At 39.8% G+C, this 22996-nt stretch overlaps 3 protein-coding genes and 1 long non-coding RNA gene across 13 annotated transcripts in view; 1 reads left to right on the top strand and 3 right to left on the bottom strand.

The window, feature by feature from the left end:
• The window catches only part of polb (polymerase (DNA directed), beta), a 95758-nt gene that overhangs the window by 8990 nt on the left and 63772 nt on the right, over positions 1-22996 (bottom strand). The gene's annotated exons all lie outside the window — the stretch shown is intronic.
• The window catches only part of LOC309513198, a 35085-nt gene that overhangs the window by 5246 nt on the left and 6843 nt on the right, over positions 1-22996 (top strand). For 3 of the 5 annotated variants that reach the window (XR_014211357.1, XR_014211360.1, XR_014211361.1), the window contains exons 2-3: positions 2225-2345; positions 2588-2829. This is a non-coding gene — a long non-coding RNA (uncharacterized lncRNA). The remainder of the gene's footprint in view (positions 1-2224; positions 2346-2587; positions 2830-22996) is intronic. The other 2 variants (XR_014211358.1, XR_014211359.1) reach the window with 1 other exon arrangement.
• On the bottom strand, positions 3606-10141 carry LOC309513146 (uncharacterized protein). Its single transcript, XM_082188860.1, has 2 exons — positions 4126-10141; positions 3606-3782 (listed from the first exon to the last, which is right to left on the bottom strand). Exon 1 carries the CDS (start codon positions 10032-10034, stop codon positions 7551-7553), a length of 2484 nt encoding a protein of 827 aa, XP_082044986.1. The 5' UTR covers positions 10035-10141; the 3' UTR covers positions 3606-3782; positions 4126-7550.
• On the bottom strand, positions 19394-21818 carry LOC309512866 (uncharacterized protein). The gene is made up of 4 exons (XM_082188586.1): positions 21511-21818; positions 20917-21082; positions 20500-20615; positions 19394-20373 (listed from the first exon to the last, which is right to left on the bottom strand). The coding sequence occupies exons 1-4, from the start codon at positions 21649-21651 to the stop codon at positions 19567-19569; spliced, it is 1230 nt and encodes a 409-aa protein (XP_082044712.1). The 5' UTR covers positions 21652-21818; the 3' UTR covers positions 19394-19566.

The following is a 22996-nucleotide window of genomic DNA, read 5'->3' as shown; positions in this document are numbered from 1 at the left end:
AAAGTCGGCTTTGGTCCAGTCTTTGTTTCTTGGATTCAGACGTTGTATGCAGCACCCCAAGCTAGAGTGAGGACTAAAAACTTTAATTCGCAATATTTCACTGTTCAGAGAGGGACACGACAGGGTTGTCCGTTGTCCCCTCTTCTTTTTGATCTGGTCATTGAGCCACTTGCCGCGGCATTGCGATGTAATAACAATATACGGGGTATCACGAGGGGCGGCCTGGTTCATAAAGTGTCATTGTATGCCGATGATTTGCTGATGTTTATATCAGATCCGGAGACTTCAATCCCAGAATGCCTAGACACCATTTCTCAATTTGGTAAATCCTCTGGGTACAAGATTAACCTCACCAAAAGTGTTTTGTTCCCAATTAATGTTTTGGCTCGGAATCGATCCTTCGACTCATACCCATTCAGGACTACAGAGGGCCCCATGACATACCTGGGAGTAAGTGTCACAAGTAGATATAAGGACCTATTCCAAAATAATTTCAAACCAGCCTTAGGACAGATCAAGGAGAACCTTAATCGTTGGTCTACTCTGCCCCTGTCCTTGGCTGGACGTATTAATTCAATAAAGATGGTAACGCTACCTAAGATCTTGTACTTATTCCAAACAGTCCCAATCTTCATACCCAAATCATTCTTTAAGGAGCTTGACAGGCACATCAGTACATTTATATGGAACAAAACTATACCTCGCGTGCGGAAAACAGTTCTCGAGAGACGTAAGGAGAATGCTGGACTAGCTCTACCAAATTTATTATACTATTATTGGGCTGCAAACATTCACAAATTAGTAATATGGTATGGAGCTTCTATTGGTGGGAGTAGTCCAAGTTGGTGTCTAATGGAACAACATTCATGCTCGTCCGTCTCTTTGGCCTCAATGCTGTGTGCTCCACTGCCAGTGGCAGTGGGTGCACATACAGACAATCTTATTGTAAGAGGCAGCTTACGCATATGGACCCAATTTCGCAAACATTTTGGTCACATACAAGCTTTGGTGTCTATGCCTCTGTCCTCAAACTTTCTTTTTAAGCCATCGCTTATAGATACGGCCTTTCTCACCTGGGCTAGAAAAGGCATAAACAGTGTGGGAGATCTTTTTGTAAATGGCACGTTCGTTTCTTTTGACTATTTGGTTAATGAATTAAGTTTACCAAAAACACATTTTTTTAGGTATCTTCAGGTCCGGGATTTTGTCCGTTCCCAGTTTCGTTCATTCCCCTTAAAACCAAATATCAGCCCTCTTGATCATTGTCTGACGGTCAAGCCCCATCTCTCGGGTGATGTCTCCCAGCTGTATACTGCTATTCAGGCCATGAAATGCCCATCTCTTCTATCTCTTAGGGTACAGTGGGAGGAGGATCTAAACACAGAATTGACGGATGAAATTTGGCAAAGAGCTATACATAAAATTTACACATCGTCTATCTGTGTTAGGCACAGGTTGATACAATTCAAAGTATTTAATCGCCTGCACCTCTCTAGGACCAAATTGGCCAAAATATATCCTAATGTGGATCCCAACTGTACGCGCTGTCACCAAGCCCCTGCCTCTCTGGCTCACATGTTCTGGTCATGCCCGAGCATAGGCACATTCTGGTCTGAGATATTTAATACATTCACCTACATTTGTAAAAAGAATATTGATCCAGATCCTATCATTGCAATATTTGGGGTGGTACACAGTAAGGTTGGGGTCTCAAGAGGCCAATCTCAATTAATAGCATTCTCTACATTGTTAGCTCGCCGACTAATTCTTACAAATTGGAAATCTTCCTCACCCCCAAAACATTCACGTTGGGTGTGCGAAACTATGTCCTTCCTCCAGCTTGAAAAGTTAAGAACTACAGTCCAAAACTCAGCAGAAAGGTTTCAGAATGTATGGTACCCTTTCTTGGATTATTATGAAAATGCATTTGATGCTAATTCTTTAGATTAAAACAATTGTTCTCATCTCCCCTTCTCACTTTTTTTTTATTTACTTTTGAATTTATTTTTTTATTTTTTTTATTTTTTTGTGTTCTGTGTGCATTCTCAGTATTTGTATGAACCTTGGATGCCAATCTGCGACGAAAGGAGATATGTGAGATAATGTATACAAATTATGAGGTTTGTGGATGGGGATGCCTTGTATGACATAAGAGAATGTATGTTGGTTTGTTTGTGTTATGTACATTTAAAACAATAAAAACACTTTGAAATAAAAAAACAAGTAACATGCATTACGTAATCAGATTACTTTTTGATGTTATGAGTAAGGAAACGCATTACAAGTAACATGCATTACGTAATCAGATTACTTTTTGATGTTATGAGTAAGGAAACGCATTACAAGTAACATGCATTACGTAATCAGATTACTTTTTGATGTTATGAGTAAAGTAATGTGTTACAAGTAACATGCATTACGTAATCAGATTACTTTTTTGATGTTACAAGTAAAGTAATGTGTTACAAGTAACATGCATTACATAATCAGATTACTTTTTTGATGTTACAAGTAAAGTAATGTGTTACAAGTAACATGCATTACATAATCAGATTACTTTTTGATCTAACAAGTAATTAACTACAAGTAATGTGCATTACATAATCAGATTACTTTTTGATGTTATGAGTAAAGAAATGCATTACAATAACGCACATTACATAATCAGATTACTTTTTGATGTTATGAGTAAGGAAACGCATTAAAAGTAACATGCATTACGTAATCAGATTACTTTTTGATGTTATGAATAAAGAAACGCATTACAAGTAACATGCATTACGTAATCAGATTACTTTTTGATGTTATGAGTAAAGAAACGCATTACAAGTAACATGCATTATGTAATCACATTACTTTTTTCGATGTCAATGAAAATTACATTCTAATAATACAAGTACATTTATTTACAGTAAAAAAAGTCACTGCAGATTAAGTTTTTAAGTTTTAAATTTCAAAAACAATATTCACAATATAATTATGAATTGTAGCTGAAATGTAGCAATTGATGCATGACGTCCACTACAGTGAACATGCGATTAATCAGAGTTTTCTCTCAATCTAAAATCAAAACTTGGAAAATTTTACTGTGATATGACTCATTAGATATTGCTTGATGCTGCAATATTTTTTTTACCTACAAGAGTCTCCTAGGATAGAAGGAATGGGTGGATATTCCGGAGCAACTTGGCATGTCTGACTGACCCTTGGCCATCTTGGTTTGGAGGGGGAAAAAATCGAAACACAAAGGCTTGCCACTTGGTTGCAATTTATAGGATGATGCACCAGGGTCCAATGAAGAGGCTGATGTGCAACTTTGCCATAAAAACCCGTGCAAATTCAAGAAAATGCTTTTTTAATAGCTGTCCACTGTAGTGACCACTATGCGTGAAAGGGTTAAAGTCCCCCTGTGGTGAAAATCTAGCTCTTATTGTTTATTACATGTCTTTATGGTGTTTTTAATAAGTTTTAAGACAAACCATGTGTAACTTCAAGTCGACACCATAGGCCTTTATCACATTTCCTGGTTTCGGAACGTTCGAAATCGCCCAGCAGTGTACTCGCAGTTCCGGTGGTTACACCTTTAGATGAAAACTAGGTCAGTAAACTTAAATAAAATCGCGATATAGACCAGTGTCTGTCAATATTAAACCGCATAAAGACTAATTTGTAGCGGCCCCTTGGATATATTAATCAAGACGCAGATAGTTTCAAACGGGTGTCGATTTATTTCTTCCTCTCAATGAGCACCATGCATCACAAGACCATGAACACCGTGAAAACTACAGAAGAAACAGAAGAAATACAAAATGCTTCTATGTAGCTTCACAAATAATTTGCACATATATTATGTTCGCATATGAATCATGTTTACACACAATAAATCATTTCAACAGATGACCAATATGAAATGAAATATGTTTTTAAGCCTTCATGACAAATGAAATATCACATGCTTCTTTTAAATGAAATACAATATATTGTAATTGTTCACAGAAAGAATATGTTTTATATTGATGAAATGTGCAAAAAACCTCTAAACAAATGAAGTATTGACATTCTCTTTTCCTTAAACAAAATCTCTTTTTGATAATACAAACTCCACACATTTCCTTCATACTGTACCTCATTCCGCTTCTCCAAGGGCGCTAATTCAAAGAGTTTCTGCCATCAGCTACCATGCTCTCTAGCTCGACACACCATCACAGTTCGGAGCTCTTAAAAAATAACATGTACGAGCAATACAGAAATAAATTAAATCACAATGTAAACTCTTTCTTTACAAGATTCAAATGGATGAACACGATAAATAATTATAGTGTTTACAAGTTTTACCGTTCTTCCGACGACGCGTGAGCACCACATTGTGAAGAGAGAGTAGCAGGAAGTTTTTAGCGTCACAAAAAACTTTCCGAAGAAGAAGAACGGTGCTTTTCAAAATAAAAGCCTGAACAGACAAGGTGACAGTGTCGAACTATAATGTCTTTTTAACATATAAAAATAAAATATTATATATTTTATAAACTGTGTAGGAAAATATTAATGCGATTTATAAGACATTTACACTCCCACCAAATCCTAGTACAATGAATGAACAAATATACAAAGAATAAGTGAATTGTGCAGGATTTCTTGACTTTAAGAAATGAATAGCCTTAAGTTAAGCTATCAGAGGTGTAACACAGAGCAGTTTGTGCAGTGTTATCAATCGCTTTCTTCTAGTCAGTTCTCTAGGAGGAGCACCAATTTTTTTACTGGTCTCTCAATAACTGAGGGCTTGGAGGGAGGATCTTGTTTTTTATGAGGTTTCCTCTCCCCAACTTGCACTTTAACTCGACGAACCAAGCCATCACTACTTTGAACAGTCTCAATCACTCGTCCAAGTTGCCACTGATTTCTTGGGAGGTTGTCGTCTTTAATAATGACAATGTCATTCACTTGGAGGTTGCGTTGAGGTGAGTGCCATTTCTGTCTCAAGGATATGTTCAGCAGATACTCCTTTTTCCAGCGGCTCCAAAACTGTTCGATGAGATACTGAACTCTTCTCCACCTCTTTGTCGCATACAGGTCCTCCTTGACAAATACTCCAGGAGGAGGAAGAGCAACTTTAGATTTCATCATAATGAGGTGATTCGGTGTTATAGGCTCCAGTGCCTGTGGATCATTGATTCCATCCACTGTTAACGGGCGGCTATTAACAATAGCCATGGCCTCATATAGCAGTGTTCTGAGGGAGGCGTCATCAAGTCGACCTGGGCACTGTGCAAAGGTGGCATTCAGCACATTTCGAACAGTTCTGATCTGGCGTTCCCAGACACCACCTGCAGGACTGTCAGAGGGAGCATTGAAGACAAATTCGCACTGCTTCTCAGTCAGGAAGATTTCCAGTAGCTTAGTATCACACTGTTTAAGTGCTTCCTTGAGCTCATTCCTGGCGCCAACAAAATTAGAGCCTTGGTCACAGCGAAGTTGTTGAACAGCTCCTCTCAGGCTGATGAAGCATCTCAATGAGTTGATGAATGAGTCTGTTGACAAATCTTCGAGCATTTCAATATGAACAGCTCTAGAGTACAGACATGTGAAAATTAAGCCGTATCTTTTGTATTCTTTGCGGGCTCTCTTTACAATGAAAGGACCGAAACAGTCCATGCCGCTGTGCGTGAAAGGTGCTGAGGCTTCGACGCGTTCTGCGGGAAGCTCGGCCATTTGTTGTCTTTCTGTCGGCCGTCGCAGTTTTCTGCAAAGCACACAAGTGTGTATAAGCTTGGCAACCAACTTGCTCCCACCAATTACCCAGAATCCATTGGCCCGAAGCTCCATTAAAGTCTGGCTTCGACCCTGATGGCATGTTTTAGCATGGAAATGAGACACAATCAGCTTGGTGATGTGGCTGCTATTCGGTAGGATGACTGGGTGCTTGACTTTGTGACAGAGCGATGACTCTTTCAATCTCCCACCAACACAGAGAAGTCCTTCAGACCAGATAGGGTCGAGACGGAAAAGAGAGCTTGAGTTTGGAAGGTCTTTTTTACCCTGAAGCATCTTATCTCCTGGGGGAAAGCTTGCTGCTGTACGATCTTAATCACTTCTTCTGCAGCCTTCTCGCGCTCCTTAACAGTCACATACTCACTGTGTTGTTTCTGTTTAGACCCCAGCCTCTTGATTCTTGCCACCACCTTAATAATTGTTGTCCAGGAGGAAAACTGACTCAAACGCCTGAGGATGTCATTGCAGTTTTTGACTTCTGTTGCAAACACCTGAATTGTCTTGACTTCAGGATCACCAATGAGTAATTCTGATGGAGCGCTGGGTGTTAGAAGTAACTTACTCTCCCAGAGAAACTTCGGTCCTCGCAGCCAGTTTGTTGAATGAATGTCTGAAGCACAAAGACCTCGGGAAGCGTGATCTGCCGGGTTTTCTGCGGTGTCCACATAGTGCCACTGACTGGGATCACTGTTATCCCTTATCAGCTGAACACAGTTTGCAACAAATATGTGGAACCTACGGGCATCATTGTTAATATACCCAAGCACAACTTGTGAGTCTGTCCAGAAAACCTCTTCATCAATCTTTGTCAAGTTCACTTTTTAACATGAAACTGACTTTCGTAGAAACCACAGCTGCTGCGAGTTCTAGTCTCGGGATACTTGTGACCTTTGAGGGTGCAACTCTTGCTTTCGCCAGAACGAGACTGCAATGGACTTCATCCTTGTCATTTTTTAACCTGAGGTAAGAACATGCACCGTATCCCACGCAGCTGGCATCCGAAAAATGGTGCAACTCTACTCTGACAATGTTATGGAAGTCATGTGGGTGGTAACATCTCGGAATTGAAACCTCTCTCAACCTCTGAAGCCCATTTATCCACTCCTCCCACCGTGGCCTCATATCTTCTGGGAGTGGATCATCCCATCCGATGCCTCTGTGACACAGCTCTTGAAGTATACGCTTTCCAGTTAGGCTGAATGGAGCGATGAATCCAAGAGGGTCATAAAGAGAGGCAATGACAGAAAGGCAACCACGCCGGGTTGAAGGCTGATCTTTCAAGCTGCTGCTAAAACTGAAAGTATCAGTTTCAATCGACCATTGAATGCCGAGTGCACGCTCTGATAGGGTTGGATCCAGTCCTAGAGGTTTGATGGTTGCTGCTCTTTCTGTGGGATCTAAGCAGGCGAGGGCTGCTTCCTCATTTGAGTTGAATTTATGGAGGCGTAGACCTCCTCTTTTGCACAACTCCTGTGACTCAATGATCAGTTTCTGGGCTTCCTCGACTGATGGGACGCTGACTAGCCCGTCATCAACATAAAAGTTTTTCTCCACAAATGTTGATGCTAGTGGATAGGTAGCTTTGTGTTGCCGTGCGAGATGTTTTAAGCCAAAGTTGGCACATCCTGGAGACGAGGCGGCTCCGAAGAGATGAACTGCCATCCTGTATTCCTGTGGTTCCTTCTCCAAATCTCCACCTTTCCACCAGAGGAATTTCAGATAATTCCGGGATTCAGGAGTGACGAAGAAATGATAAAACATTCTTTCGATATCACAGATGATCGCTACGGCCTGAAGCGGCAGAGAACTCCTACCAGAGGATTGATAAGATCAGGCCCAGTTAGCAGAGTGTCGTTTAGAGAAACACCATGGAATTTGGCTGAACAGTCGAATACGACTCTCAGCTTGTTTGGTTTTCTGGGATGAAAGATGCCGTGATGCGGAAGGTACCACTCAGTCTCTCCTGCAAATGTTGTAGGGGCAGGCTCTGCATCACCCTTGTTAATTGTTTCTTCCATGAATGTTTTGTATTGATCATAATATTGTTTATTGGTCTTTAACTTCTTCTTAAGACACTGCAGGCGAACTGTGGCTAGCCTCTTGTTGTTTGGTAGGTTGGGTGGACTGTTGCCCTTGAAAGGGAGGGGCATCTCATAATGTCCGTCTTTCTTCTGTGTGATGTTGTCACTGAGGAACTGTATGAAATGAACATCGTTCTGGGACACATATTTATCTTCATAAGTTCTCTCGATAAAGTCTGATTCTAGGGCTTTTAGAACATCTGTCGTCGATGGAATTGGCAGTTCCTTTACTGTGAGCCGATGCACAAAGCTCTGACTTCCTTGTCTGTCTAGGTGAGGATTTGATGAGCCTATGATACTCCATCCTAGTTTTGATCTCTGTGCAAACGGTTGATTTCTGTCTCCAATGATAACCTCAAGAGGAGCTAGTGCTGCTGGACAGTCATAGCCAATCAAGAGCCCTACATCACAGTCTTGAAGGGGTGGTAGCTTATCTGCCAAATGTCTGAGATGAGGCCAGAGTAAAGCTGTTTCCTTCGTTGGGACGTAAGACTTGTCCACCGGGATAAAGTCACGGCTGTAGGCTTGCTGTAATTGGATGTGGTTCTTAGAGTGCAGTCCTCGTACTTGTAGACCATGGACGTTCTTGCTAGATATGATTGTATCAATAGCCGTCATAGTACTTAATTTTAATTTTACTGGTTGGGCATCAACATTCAGCTTGTCAAGTACATCTTCTAAGACAAACGTTGAGTCACTCTGTGTGTCCAGTATTGCGTACGTAAGTACTTCTCTGTGTGGCTCTTGTATTGAAGACACAAGGACTGGGACGATACTTGAGGTAGCAGAAGCACGTTGTGTTGATGCATGGGATACAACCTTGTGCATTTCCAAGCTTGCATGGTTTTCTGTGGAAGTGGAGCTATTCGTTGTTGCTTCCACAGGTCTTTGTTTCCTGTCATCGCGCAAGCAGGTTGGGTGACGACGGCTGCATATGTTGCATGTGTGTCGTCTCTTACAATCTTTGGTCATGTGACCCTTCCTCAAGCACCCAAAGCAGAGCCGATTTTCACAGATGAATGCCTTTTTATCTTCACCACTCTTTGCTGCGAAGGTGGGACACTTGGTGATGTTATGAGCTTCACTTTTACAGACAGAGCACAGTGATTTTGGTTTACTGCTGTTTGTTTCTTGTTTCTCCTGAGTGAAATTCTTAGTTTGTGTATTTGTGTTGAGAGCTTTGGCTCTCTTTGGTGATCTTTCATCTGTGGCCTTGAAGTTCATCAACAATGGAGAAGCAATAGGGTTACAGGCTATCCGTGCCTCTTTGCTCAGGAACTTTGTGAAGCATGCAAGATCTGGATAGCTTCCGGATGAGTCAAGTTCCTCTACAACAATTCGACTCCACTTGCGCACAATCCATTCCGGTAGTTTTTTTAGCAACTTGTGGTTTTCCTCACAATCGTTAAGGATAGCTAGTCCTTTGACATGGGGAATCGCCTCAGTGCAGCCTTGGAGGAAGTCAGCAAACTCTTGTAGTGCAAGTGGGTCGTTTGTGTTGATCTTTGGCCATCTCATGAGCTTATCTCGGAAAGCCTTTTGTATGATGAACGGGTTCCCATATCTGTCTTGTAAGACTTTCCATGCTCCATTGTATGCGCTTTCCGAATCTCGATAAAAGAAACCTTCTACAGCTTTGCGCGCCTCTCCAGCAAGATAATTTTTTAGATAAAACATCTTCTCACTTGGTGGGAGGGGTTTTCTGTCAATAAGAGCTATGAATGACATCTTCCAATCTGTAAACTGTAAAGGGTCACCACGGAACATGGTTGGTTCAGGGACAGGCAAGCGGTTCATGCTTACCGAGCTGGCGATTGCTTGGGCTAGACTGACAGACTCCTGGGACATTGTCACCTCCGGAGCAATTTGGTGAGGTTGGAATGATGCAGCATCAGGATTTAATCGAGGTTCAGTTTCCTTTCTGTAGCAAGCAGAGTTAGTTGTGTCATTAATCACCTCATCATGGTTCTCAAACCCTTCAAAATCGTCATATGCTCTCACACGAGCTGCTGCTATGGCAACATCTTTTGCTGCTTGTAACTGCTGCAATTTGGTTCTCTCTTGTTCCAACTGTTGTTGCATTTCCACCTCTTTTTGTTTCATTTCTACTAACATTTTTGCCTCTTTAAGTTTCCATTCACCTTCTAACTTCTGAAGATGTGCTTGCTGAGCTTGGATTTCTTTCATGGCTTTTGATTGTTCCAGCTTAGCCGCAAGCTCGGCCTGTGCATCTACTCTACTGCTGTGGGTACTGGCTGAGCTGGAGTGGTTGCTCAGTCTCTCCGGTGACTCCACTGAGCTCACCGTTTCAGTTTTAGTGTGGCCAAAGACAGACCCATATTCATCTTTGTTTAATGTTTCTCTTACCCTTTCCTTCTCAAGTTGATCATTATAATCTTGGTTAACCCTCTGGGGTCCTTCGTTTAACAGTCACACTTGGGACTTTCGGGTCCAAATGGACCCGGAGGGCGGGATTCATATATATAAAAAAAAAATCAAAAATAATTTTTTTTACTTTTTTTTTATAATATTTTTTCTTTTCTTTTTTGGTGTTTTGAGATAATTTTATGATTTATAATTAATATTTATGCAATAATTATGACCCATTTTTTCCCATTGAATATAATAGAATTTTTTTATATATAATTTTTTATTTTTTATTTTTTATTAAAGCTGTATTTCATTTTAGAGTCAAGCCTAGGCCTCATGAAAGCAATTTTTGAAATGAGATGGGTGCCACCAGGTGGACACACTGAGCATTTTTATCACGCAATAGCACATTTTTACCACTAGATGGATTTACAGCTCTCTGTAGAAAGGCTTGCGAATTCTAGTGATTTTTGCACATATTTGCCCATTTTTTTTGAGGTTGTTGATTTTAAAATATAATAACAGATTCTCAAAGACTATTTTTGTCTTTTTTTTTGTTTGTTTGGTTGGTTTAAATGGTAATTTGAAGTTCCAATTTTACTTTATAATACAGTCAAACCTGAACACTGCATTAGAAAGAGAACAAATGGAAAGCATTTTATTACCCAATGTTTAATTTTAACTTAATTCTAACTTAATAAAAATGCAATTCTTTTTGAAAATGCAAATATTTTTATTAATCTTTCACAATAAACATTTTGAATTCAATGAACAGTATTCAATGAACAGTAACTGAAAATTCAATGAACAAATTCAATGAAGAGTAACTGGTAACATCAAATAATGATCAAAAAACTAAAATAACAGTAAAAGTATAATTATTATCAAACAATGGAAAATAGAAAAATGTAAAAAGTGTTTTAAATATCATAACTATATATTTAAATTATTTGCATACTATTTACATAGGCTATTCTATTATTTCACACATTTCCTAAAATTAGCTTTCATTTGTGTGTGTGTGTGTGTTCTAGTGTGTATAAGTGTGTGTGTGTGTGTCTGTTTTGCACTCTTGATGTTTTAGAGATTCACCCCTTCACTGTTGAGTCCTTTTTTTCTGCATCCTGGCTGATTTGTAGATTGTATGCACAAAAAAAACTCTGTGTTTTCATATTTTTGACAATTTCCCATTCATTTCCTATGGGGGTCATTTTGACCAAAGAGCAGAAGTGTGACGACCACTTAGCATGCTTGGATCATGACCTCAATATTTTTGTGTGTTCACATACCTAATACCATAAAAGTCACCTAGTTTCGTAACAGTCCGATGAAGCTGTGATTTTTAAAAATTCAAAACAGATTTTTGTAATCTGAATTTATTAGTGTGTATGTGTATAAAAGTGTGTTTGTGTGTGTGTGTGTGTTTGTGGATGTGTCTGTTTTGCACTCTTGATGTTTTATAGATTCACCCCTTTACTGTTGTGTGCTTTTTTTCTGGATCGTGGCTGATTTGTAGATTGTACGCACAAAAAAACTCTGCATTTTCACATTTTTGCCAATTTCCCATTCATTTCCTATGGCGGGTCCATTTGGACCCGAAGGTCCTGAGTGTGACTATTTTTTTTACAACCACTTAGACTATTCAAATCCTGTCCCCAATTTTTTTGGGTGTTCATATACCAAGTACCAACAAAGTCACCAAATATCGGACCATTCCGATGAAGCTATGATTTAAAAAAAAAAAATATTTAAACGCTTCGGGTCCATTTGGACCCGAAGGACCCCAGAGGGTTAACGGTCTCTAGACGAATACTTATGAGGTCACAAATGTCTTTTGTTAGCGTAACACAGGCATCCATTTTCTTTACAATCTCTGGTGTGGTGTTACTGTTACGAAGTATAGGTTCATACTGCTTGCTTACGTCATCACGCTTTGCTTGAATGTCTTGCTGTAATTCAATAAGGTCTTCTGATGAACAGAGGGTTTTTAATTTTGTCCTAGTCTCCCTTGCTACAAGCTTCCAAGAATCATAGGACTTGTTAAATGCTTTCTCACGTTTTCTGGTGTCTTGGTCATGCATCTCTTTGCCTTTCTCTGTTAGCTTTCTTTCACGTGAGCTAGACCTGCATGGGGTGTCTTTAAGTGACATCTTGTTTGTTTGTGCTGCTGCTTTAAGTCGAGTGTAGCCTTTGATTGTCCACCGCCCAAATTTTCACTTGTAAGCTGTAGTTATCTTTTACCACAGAGTAATGTTTATGCTGAGCATTAACAGATTATGGGCATCTAAAGGATTTTTAGCTTAAAACAGTAGTAGCAACAAAAAACTCCCTTTCTACCTTTTCATAAATAGACATTACCCAAGCGCCTGAGCTAGTTTCTTGAAATAATCACCAGTTTTAGAAGCGTTAGGAACTGAGAATTAGCTTCGAAGATATTTTGACCTTATAATACCATATTATTATTTAAGTCACTTCAGTTATGCTGCAAGGATGTGTGTAGAAATTGTCCCTTTTTAGCTTTTTTGCTCCTTGGCATCCAGTGTCTCTTTTTGCAGCTTTAGCTGTACCTTAAGCATGCTGTCCATTTTAAGTCTTGCCTGGGTGCATGAGTTGGATGCAAGCGAAGTAAACTGGATGGTATTAGGTTGGTGGATGGACCTCAGATGTGATGGCGTCAGCTTCTCACCGGGGACGGCAGGGCTGGTGCAGCGATGAGTTTTCACTGTAGCGGCCCCTTGGATATATTAATCAAGACGCAGATAGTTTCAAACGAGTGTCGATTTATTTCTTCCTCTCAATGAGCACCATGCATCACAAGACCATGAACACCGTGAAAACTACAGAAGAAACAGAAGAAATACAAAATGCTTCTATGTAGCTTCACAAATAATTTGCACATATATTATGTTCGCATATGAATCATGTTTACACACAATAAATCATTTCAACAGATGACCAATATGAAATGAAATATGTTTTTAAGCCTTCATGACAAATGAAATATCACATGCTTCTTTTAAATGAAATACAATATATTGTAATTGTTCACAGAAAGAATATGTTTTATATTGATGAAATGCGCAAAAAACCTCTAAACAAATGAAGTATTGACATTCTCTTTTCCTTAAACAAAATCTCTTTTTGATAATACAAACTCCACACATTTCCTTCATACCTCATTCCGCTTCTCCAAGGGCGCTAATTCAAAGAGTTTCTGCCATCAGCTACCATGCTCTCTAGCTCGACACACCATCACAGTTCGGAGCTCTTAAAAAATAACATGTACGAGCAATACAAAAATAAATTAAATCACAATGTAAACTCTTTCTTTACAAGATTCAAATGGATGAACACGATAAATAATTATAGTGTTTACAAGTTTTACCGTTCTTCCGACGACGCGTGAGCACCACATTGTGAAGAGAGAGTAGCAGGAAGTTTTTAGCGTCACAAAAAACTTTCCGAAGAAGAAGAACGGCGCTTTTCAAAATAAAAGCCTGAACAGACAAGGTGACAGTGTCGAACTATAATGTCTTTTTAACATATAAAAATAAAATATTATATATTTTATAAACTGTGTAGGAAAATATTAATGCGATTTATAAGACATTTACATAATTAAATAGGAATCATGCATGTTCTGTGTGTCTCTGTGAATGAATGGCACAGACGCACTGTTTCATTTACCACACACACACTGAGGCACGCATGACGCTCGCGATGTTTTCATATATGAGGACATTAATGCACTTCATCAACACAGCCGCTCTGAGAGTCACTTCAGCAGCATTTCAGCTTCATTTGAGAAAAACTACCTTGAGAGACTCAAAGGTCTACACGGCAACCCGTCAAAATAAAAGTTTGGTTTAACCTTTGAAGATAGTTTTGCTTAAATCATTACATTTTAAATAACTGGTTATAACAATTTAATTAAACCATTAAAATGGAATCAAGAAAACAACAAGAAACTTGGGAGATGCGAGAGCGAAGTAGTCCAGTGATAATTAACAGGCAGCCTCTAGGCAGCCATGGTGAACGCAATAACCGGAAGATGCAGTACACTGCTTCAGTTATTTTTCGCGGCTACTTCCGGCATTCTATTGTGTTGCGATAAAGGCCCATTGCTGAGTATTTTCTCCTTAAAACTGCAGTGAACCAAAGACAGTCTCAAAAACACGGTGTGAAATCGCTGGTGTTTCTGACGTTACAAACTACCTTGTAACCAATCAGATCAACATGTGATCGTCAACCAGTGGATCTCTGAGCTGAGTGAGTGAGTGGAGGCGGGGCTCATTTGCATATTCATAGAACCGTGTATACTAAATGAGGGGCAACAGGGGTACTTTAAAATCAGACTGAGGTCCCATGAAGGCACCCTAACAGTCTGAGCAGCTTTAAGAAAGCGAGTGATTAGAATATGGGACCCTAATTGTTGATCATTTACCTTTACAAGCTGTGCAGAAATTTGCAGCCACATATATCTTTAGGGTAGAGGGTGCCTTACATAATACTATTGGCACAAGGCAGTGCTCTGGAACCAACCCTCTTGGTGTACACCAATCAGTGAAAAGCTTCCACCTACAAGCATAGATTTTCCTGGTGGAAGGTGCTCTCCAATTCAGGATTGTGTTTTGCACCTTTATATCACAAGACCTCAACAGTACTTCTGGCTCCTCAACAGCCAGACAGCTATAGCCGATCTGGGCTTGGGTGCCAAATCTGCCTCTGCAGTTGAAGGAGAAGGTCCGGTCTCCTGGGTAGGCTCCAGGGCTCCCCATTGAGAAGCCTGCATAACATTGGGAACCATAGTCTCCATGGGCAATTCGGTGCCACTAGGTGCATCCTGTGGTGCCCCTGAAGTATCCTGTTGACAGTTGGGAGAATTAGGGGGGTCGAGGGAAAGGCATAGAGTAGAAGATCTGGCCAGGTTTGCTGTGCCACTGGACCAATTTATACTTCTGTGTTGAACTCACGCCGTAGCTACGTCGTAGGCTGTGTGTAGCATGCGTAGCCAACGGTGTACCCTGAAGTGCACTTCACAAAAATGTAACAACGCGTCAATTCTACGCGTACCGCAAGCGCTGTGATTGGTCTGCAAGAACCCCTCCCTCGGTTTTCACATGCTCCCTCTGCATGTGTAATTGCACGTCAACACAGACAACGATGCAGAAGTATAAATGAAAACCGACGCGTAGTCTACAGCATAGAGGATACGGCGTAGGTCCAACGCAAGTATAAATCCAAGTATAAATCAGCCTTTAGTTGTTCCATACGGCCACAACAGTAACGTTACTGAAGCCCGAGCGAGAACACTCTTGGTACACTAATCCTATAATGGTTTTTGACCAGAAGAACAAGATTGTTTTTTAGTGCGAATGCCTCAGCTCACTGTTGATAGAAGTACCAAGTACCTGTAATGGCCGGTTCAGATTACACGTTTTTAGCCCGATTTTGCCACGATCCGTTTGACTTAGAGTGTCGTGGGAATTCGTATACGACAACGGGCGTCGGGACGCAAGATTCGATCGTCTCATCTCGTATAGTGTGTCATAGCGGGCGACAGCCTACGTTGCGTCTGCGATGCTTCACGACTAGGGATGGGTATCGTTAAGGTTTTAACGGTATTACTACTCTTACCGATACTCCTTATCGATCCGGTACTTTAACGGTATTCTTATCGGTTCTTTTTGATATATTAAAAAAAGGGGAAAAAATTATTTAGGACATAATTAATATTGCTTTATATTTTGAAATGTAAAATAAATATCTATAGCAAAAGAAAAAGCAATGCTTTAACAAAACAAATAAAACATGTATGTTATGCAGAAGGGTGCTGGCTTTTGTGTTTTATATAGACAGACAGGACGCCAAAAACAAAGTACAAACACATGGTCAAACAAAAAAGTATACAATAAAACAAATATACAAATTATATACCCAGTGCTTTAATTTCAGTAATGTCCATTGACATTACTGTTCAGGAGTAATATGGGTTAAAAAGACATCTAATAAAGTCAGATGTAAAATAACACTGCATAGTTTATCATAGATAGATTAAAGCTTATATCATTCAAGAGCTGTGACTTTTTTTCTCTTTGCCTTTTGTTGTTTGATTCACATTAATGGAGCAATCGTCAGCAGGATTATTAGACTGCTGCCTCTTTAAGACCAAATGCAGATCTAATCATTATTAAGCCTCATATTTTCTCCCAACTATTTACGCCGATTTAAGACATAAACTGTATTTAAGTGAATAAACTGTTTAAGTGAATCTCCAAGACGGCCATTTTGACATATTTGTGTATTTGATCGTTTAGATGCGCACACGAAGCCCAAAATATACGTTGCTTGTCTCGTTGCGGTGTGTTTCAGAGCGTGCGCCGCATTTTGGAACAGCGTCTATTGCGTCAATTTTGGTACTTTTAATAGCCTTTTATTATCAAACGCGTCCCGCAGTTTAGCAAAAGTATAGACTACATTTTACAACAATCACCGATCGTGCAGATTCTGACGTTACTTTTGGGTTTTAGGGAGAAATGACAGCGCATCGCTCTGTGAAGGGAAGGAAGTTGCGCTGGAGAGAATGTGGCTTTAGTTTTTAATGGTTACACCTCAAATATCTTCTTTTTTATAATCATTGGAAGCCAAAATCTAAATCTAAAATAAAATTAGTTTAATATCAAAGATCTAAAGTGTAACCTTTTGAATGTTTTGTCCTCATCGTCACTCATTAAGCAGGGCTGTTGTGTTGCGCGCGCCGTGGCTTTGCGTGAAAGATCGCTCTTTCTCTCTCTCTCTCTCACACACACACACACACACACACACACACACACACACACACTCTCTCTTTAGCAAAAATGCATCACAGACAAATGGTTCCATATTATTATATATAGAAGTGGCTGGCGAGATTAAATTCGCAAGATAATAATTTCTTAATAGCAATAATAAATAGCACGTGTACTTTCATAATTTCTCCAGTACCGACAGCAGAACCGATAACGTCCGAGCTTAACGATCCAGCGGTCTTTCAAAATTCAGCACCGGGGCCCGTTTAATACCGGGTTTCGGTACCCATCCCTATTCACGACACAACGACAAAAAGACTAGCATGTTTAATTTTTTTCCCGGTCCTCCACGACGGGTTATATCACGTGTGACATTGACCAATAGGAGCACAGACGCATTTCCATACACAGCTTTCAAAAATGCCGAAACGAAATAGAGACGATGGTGTTGCTAAGTGGAATTATGAAATGGAGGAAAGGTTCGTGGAGCTGTGGCAACAGTACTCCTGCCTGTATGATGTTTCATCGAGAGAGTACCATGACAGAATTAAAAAAGAAAAATGCCGGCGAAAAATAGCAGAAGTAGCCTACTTCAGCAACCCGGTGAGTAACTGACTGGAATTAGCATTAAGCTAACTAATCATTCATTAAATTGTACTTCGCTATAGAGAAACTTGTTTGTGTGAGTGTGATTATGTATGTGTGTTACGAGTGAGAATGCGTGAGTGTGTGTGAATGAGCGAGCGAGCGAGAGTGTGTGTGAATGAGCGAGAGAGTGTGTGTGAATGAGCGAGTGAGAGAGTGTGTGTGAATGAGCGAGCGAGCGAGAGTGTGTGTGAATGAGTGAGCGAGTGTGTGTGAATGAGCGAGCGAGAGAGTGTGTGTGAATGAGTGAGTTTATGTGTGTGTATTATGTGAGTGAGTTTAAGTGTGTGTGTGTGTGTGTGTGTGTGTGTGTGTGTGTGTGTGTGTGTGTGATTTTACATGTGCTAGATTAGTAATCTGATTTCTTTCCTACAGCCGGTGAGGTCCAAATAAAAGCTGCTTCCCTCCGAACACAGTATGGGAAAGTCCTCCGGTTAAAACCAAGTGGCAGCGGTGACAAAGAATTAACTTCCAGACAGAAGTGGATTTTAAAAAATCTCCAGTTTCTACAACCTTTTGTTGTCCAACGTATGTCTCAGTCTACACTGAATGTAAGTTTTGGCTAAAGGTTGTTACAGTACTTTCCAACTTTTACATACAATTTGTGAGCTTTCTATACAAACATGTATTGTGCCATTACTTATGCCTGATATTTTTTTTTAAATGTAAAAAAAAATGTATCATAGTTGGATGACTTGGAACAGAGCATCACAGATGAGGGTGGTGAAGATCAGGAGACAGAGGAGGATGTGTCTGAGTCATCCACCTCCCACCTCACATCTGGACCATCAACTTCACAAACCTCACTTGAAGCCTCATCATCCTACCAGCATCATCAGGTTTCAATCACTAATCCTGAAAGAGCACATAAGTCCAAACAAAAGTTACGGGAAAAATCATTTGATGAAGTTGAAATGGAGAAAGTAACTATTTTAAAAAAATTATCTGAAACACTGGTAGATGCTGGAAAGGATGTTGATCAAACATTTGGCAAACAGGTAGTGACTGAGATTAAGCAGATTAAAGACCCACTGACCAAAATGAGACTGCGTCGCAACATCCTTATGATGTTGTATGATGCGCATGAAAATGAGGCCAGATTAGACCCAGACACCCAGCGAGTGTTACGCCCCCAAACAACTTGGCAGGGACACACCAATTTTAACCAACCCTACCAAAATACACCCAGTCATGTAACACCTCCAGTGAGCTACCTCAGGGCAGTAGAAGAGGCATATGACCAGGACATAAATGGGGTGTAAGTATTGATTGGTAAGTAAGTGATGGTGCAGTCACATTGTATCTTAAAAGCTTTTTTTTTTTTTTTTACACTTTGAAAGTGGTTGATGTTTAATCTGTTCTGTAATATTTGCACATTTTAAAAGGGTTAATTTTTGTGAGTAATTGTCCCTTTGTTCAAAATGTAAGACGTTTGAAATGAGTCAAGACAAGTCTTATTTGATTTCAATAAAAAAAATTTACTAAAGAAAATGCATCTTGTGTATTTTTTTAAACGTATTTCATATTAATTTTAACCATTACAAATTCAAAAATGTTTAATGACACATATAATTAAGCCTTTAAAGGGTTAGTGTTATGTAAATATTAGTATAATATACAACCAAAACAAAGGTTGAAAACTTTAGTAAAACTTTAGTAAAATGTTAAGGGTTAGTTCACCCAAAAATGTGATTCTGTCATTAATTACTCTCCCTCATGTTGTTCCAGACCCACAAGCCCCTTTGTCATCTTCGGAACACAAATTAAGATATTCAAAAATATCTTAATTTGTATTCCGAAGATGAATAAAGATTTTACAGGTTTGGAACAACATGAGGGAGAGTAATTAATGGCAGAATCACATTTTAATCACAAAATGGTTAATATGAAAAGATTTAATCAGTTGGTGTCCATGTTTAAATCATATTTTCCTGCCAGGAAACAGATCCAGCTGGTGAAAGAAAATATGCTTTTAAACTGTCTCTCTGATTTTTGGCGACGGTCGTGGCATTCCGTGCACTGCTTGCTTCCACAGAGGGGAGTTCTCCATCCCTTCTCCAAGCTCCAGGAACCATGTTGTGATTGGCATCTTCCACATCTGCAAAGGTTGAAGGCAGGTACACATCAGATGCCTTCTTCCTCAGGAAGTTGTGCAGACAGAGTGCAGCCAGTGTAACTGTTGTTACTTTCTCAGGCTCCAGTGCAATGTTGGAAAGAAAGACACGGAGTCTATTGGCTAAAATTCCAAACGCGTTTTCTACTGTACGCCTTGCCCTTGATAGCCTGTAGTTAAATATTCGCTGCCCATGGTCCAGATTTCGGAAGGGGTATGGCTTCATCAGATCGATTCGGAGAGGGAAAGCTTCATCACCAACAAATGCATAGGGTGAAGATATGTTGCTCCCTGGTAGTGGCTCTGGGGGTGGGACATTTAGCAGATGTCTGTCCATGGCAGCTCGGAGGTCTGACTGGCCAAATATTCCTCCATCTGACACTCTTCCTTGTACGCCAACATTGGCATAAATAAATTTGTAATCTGCGTCGACTACTGCCATGAGTACAACTGAAAATCTAGACTTGTAGTTGTGATATGTACTTCCAGAGTTTGCAGGTGGTTGGATATAGATGTGCTTTCCATCTATAGCTCCTAAGCAATTAGGAAACTGCCATTTGGTTTCAAATCCCATAGCCACCTCTCTCCACTCTGCCTCTGTTGTAGGAGTCTGAAAAAAATAAACACCATATATAATTAATACATGTAATGTTCTCTCATTTTTACAGAGGTTATACTTAATGTGTAAACCCACTGTCTTGAAATGTACGTCTGTTATTTACATCAAATGACTTACCTTTAAATTATCCTCTTTTAAGACGCCATACAAGGCTTGACAAGTCTCCATTACTATCTCACTGATAGTACTACGGCCGATCCGGTACTGGAAGCTAAGAGATCTAAACGTCTCTCCTGTGGAAGGAAGCATGTATAAGGTTTATAATGTACCATGGCCTGGATTTACAGACACAGCAAGATTAAGCACAAATTAGGCATTAAATGAGATGGAGCATTTAAGTAGCTTTTATAAACTTTCCCTAAAAACATTATCTTTATCTTAAAAAATGTCACTGACATATTTTAAGATAAGTCAGTGCAAATTACTTTTAGTTTAAACAGCTCAAACTTGCATTTTAGTCTGGGACTACCGGACTAGATTAAATTTTGTCAGTGAAACCAGGGTCATAACATTTTTTTTAAATGTACTTTTTACCGGTAGCAAGGAATCGTAGGGTAAGTGACAGCCTCATTCTTGCACTGATTGCTTTTCTCAGTTTTGTGTCCCTTCTTTGGATAAATGGTGTAACTTTGCCAAGCAAGTAGCTGAAATCCTCCACATCCATCCTAAGCAGATCACGAAAACCCTTCCTGTCACTGTCCTTCAGTGTAAAAAACAAGAACAAAAAAAAAAACTTCAGGCTTTTTTTTCAGGGTTTTAGCCCATAGCAATGTTTAACTTATAAAACCTTCACATAATGAAAAAAAAAAAAAACCCATAGAAATGGTATTGTAATTTTTATAATTGATAGTCTATAGAGCATGGCATGGTGTTATGAATCGATCAAAGGCATTAAACTGTTTTTTTTATTATTGTTAAAGGCTTAATTACCCATGTGACTGCATAACAATAAATGGTTACTTCTGAACATTAGAAGTATTTAATTAAATTGGTGAAAAAATAATTGTTTTAACAGTCTGTTTTTGAAATATCTTATCGTTGTGGCAAGCTAGCAACATTTATATTACTTTTACTACTGGCTAAAAGTACAAATATAGGCCTAACGTTATATAAAAAAACATATTTTACCTCAAGTTCTCTTTGAAGGATTGACAGTCCATACTGTCCTCTTCGTGCAATCCAGGAACGTGTCCATTGTCGGGTTTTCTTTCTTTTTTTATCTTTTTCTGAAAACAAGACAGCCAATAGGAAAATCGCCGCTTCATCCATTGTTTACGTTCGTTTCCGGAAGTCAGGCGCTACTAGTTTCGCCTTCACGCGCGTCTTCAAAGACGACACACGATGACTGGTCTGGAAGAAACGTGTAGTCTGACATGGTTCTTGTCCACGACACGACACGATTTTAGGAGTCAAAATCGTGTAATCTGACTATCGCATAAGATAAAAAAAACATGTAATCTGAACCGGCCATAACGGTCACCATCACTCATTATCACATTCACCTGTGTCTCATTATCTTGTTAGTTTCAGCCTATTTATTCCATGTTCTCTCATTTACTCTCTGTGAAGTTTTTTTTTAGTGTCACACTGCAATTCTGAGCATTCTCCCGGTTTTCATGTCTCTTGGTCTTGGATTTCTTGCCCTGTTCCCTGGATTACTCTTTTGCCTGTGACCCCTGCCTGTTTTGTGTGTTTGTTTGCAGTGTTGGGGGTAACGAGTTACAAAGTAACGGATTACAGTAACGATATTACTTTTTTGGGTAACGAAATAAAGTAACGCATTACACTAAAAATATCGGTAACTACACTACTTTACTAAACTATAGGAACGCGCTTTCCTGCGTTACTCAAGCCGTGCTTGCCTGCGTGTAAAGCTCTGATCTGTTTAAGTGGTGCGTGCATGCCTGTGTGTGTGTGTGCTTGCACCGTTGTCATAGAGATCGATTTGAGTGACGTAGCTGCTGGTGCGAAGGGGAGTGGGAAATGGAGACGGAGACAGGGGGGTTTCGGCCAGTGGCGATATTCACATTACTTTCAGTTTATTGCTCGAAAGGACAAAAATATTCGCGTGAAATGCACTCTATGCCCAGGCAGCAAGTACTGGCCATCGGGACTACCGGGAGATTCCCAGTGGGCTGACGTGCCTTTTGGGCCAACATCTCATACTTTTTTTCTTTTTCTGTTTTTTGTCGCAATGAATGTGCAGAGAAATAGCGTGAAAAATAGACACAGGCCCTTCAAGCAGACGCTGTAAAAATGTGTCAAAATGTTTTCTGCAGCAGCAGGACCTTCATCAGCTCCAGTGGCTGATGATGAGGATAGTGAGGAGGATAAGGACAGAGATGAGAAAGTGTAGAGCCTGCGGTAAGCAGAACTAACAGTTACTTTCAAAACACCCAGTGTAGGAACAGTGTAGGAACCCATTACCCAGTAACGCATTATTTCCACATCTGCATAGTTGACGATTACCGTAATTTACTATCAATTTAATGAGACGCGTTTGTAAACCATGTTTTCCGCCAAAATAAAAGCTTGATGCAGTTTCCGTCAAAATAAAAGATCATGTGATTATATCTCTTTCAAGTATAGAAATTAGTACAAAACTAATTGTGAA

The sequence above is a fragment of the Leuciscus leuciscus genome (assembly GCF_965113295.1).
Source record: "Leuciscus leuciscus genome assembly, chromosome: 13".
Lineage (NCBI taxonomy): Eukaryota > Metazoa > Chordata > Actinopteri > Cypriniformes > Leuciscidae > Leuciscus > Leuciscus leuciscus.
The sequence above is the reverse complement of the archived record's forward strand: the minus strand, read 5'-3'. Positions and strand labels throughout refer to the sequence as shown.

Coding starts and splice junctions, on each gene's coding strand:
- LOC309513146 (XM_082188860.1), bottom strand. CDS start 10,034: ATGAAAGAAATCCAAGCTCAGCAAGCACATCTTCAGAAGTTAGAAGGT.
- LOC309512866 (XM_082188586.1), bottom strand. CDS start 21,651: ATGGATGAAGCGGCGATTTTCCTATTGGCTGTCTTGTTTTCAGAAAAA. Junction 21,083..21,510: donor TCCTTCAAAGAGAACTTGAG/GTAAAATATGTT, acceptor TTTACACTGAAG/GACAGTGACAGGAAGGGTTT. Junction 20,374..20,499: donor TAAAAGAGGATAATTTAAAG/GTAAGTCATTTG, acceptor TATTTTTTTCAG/ACTCCTACAACAGAGGCAGA.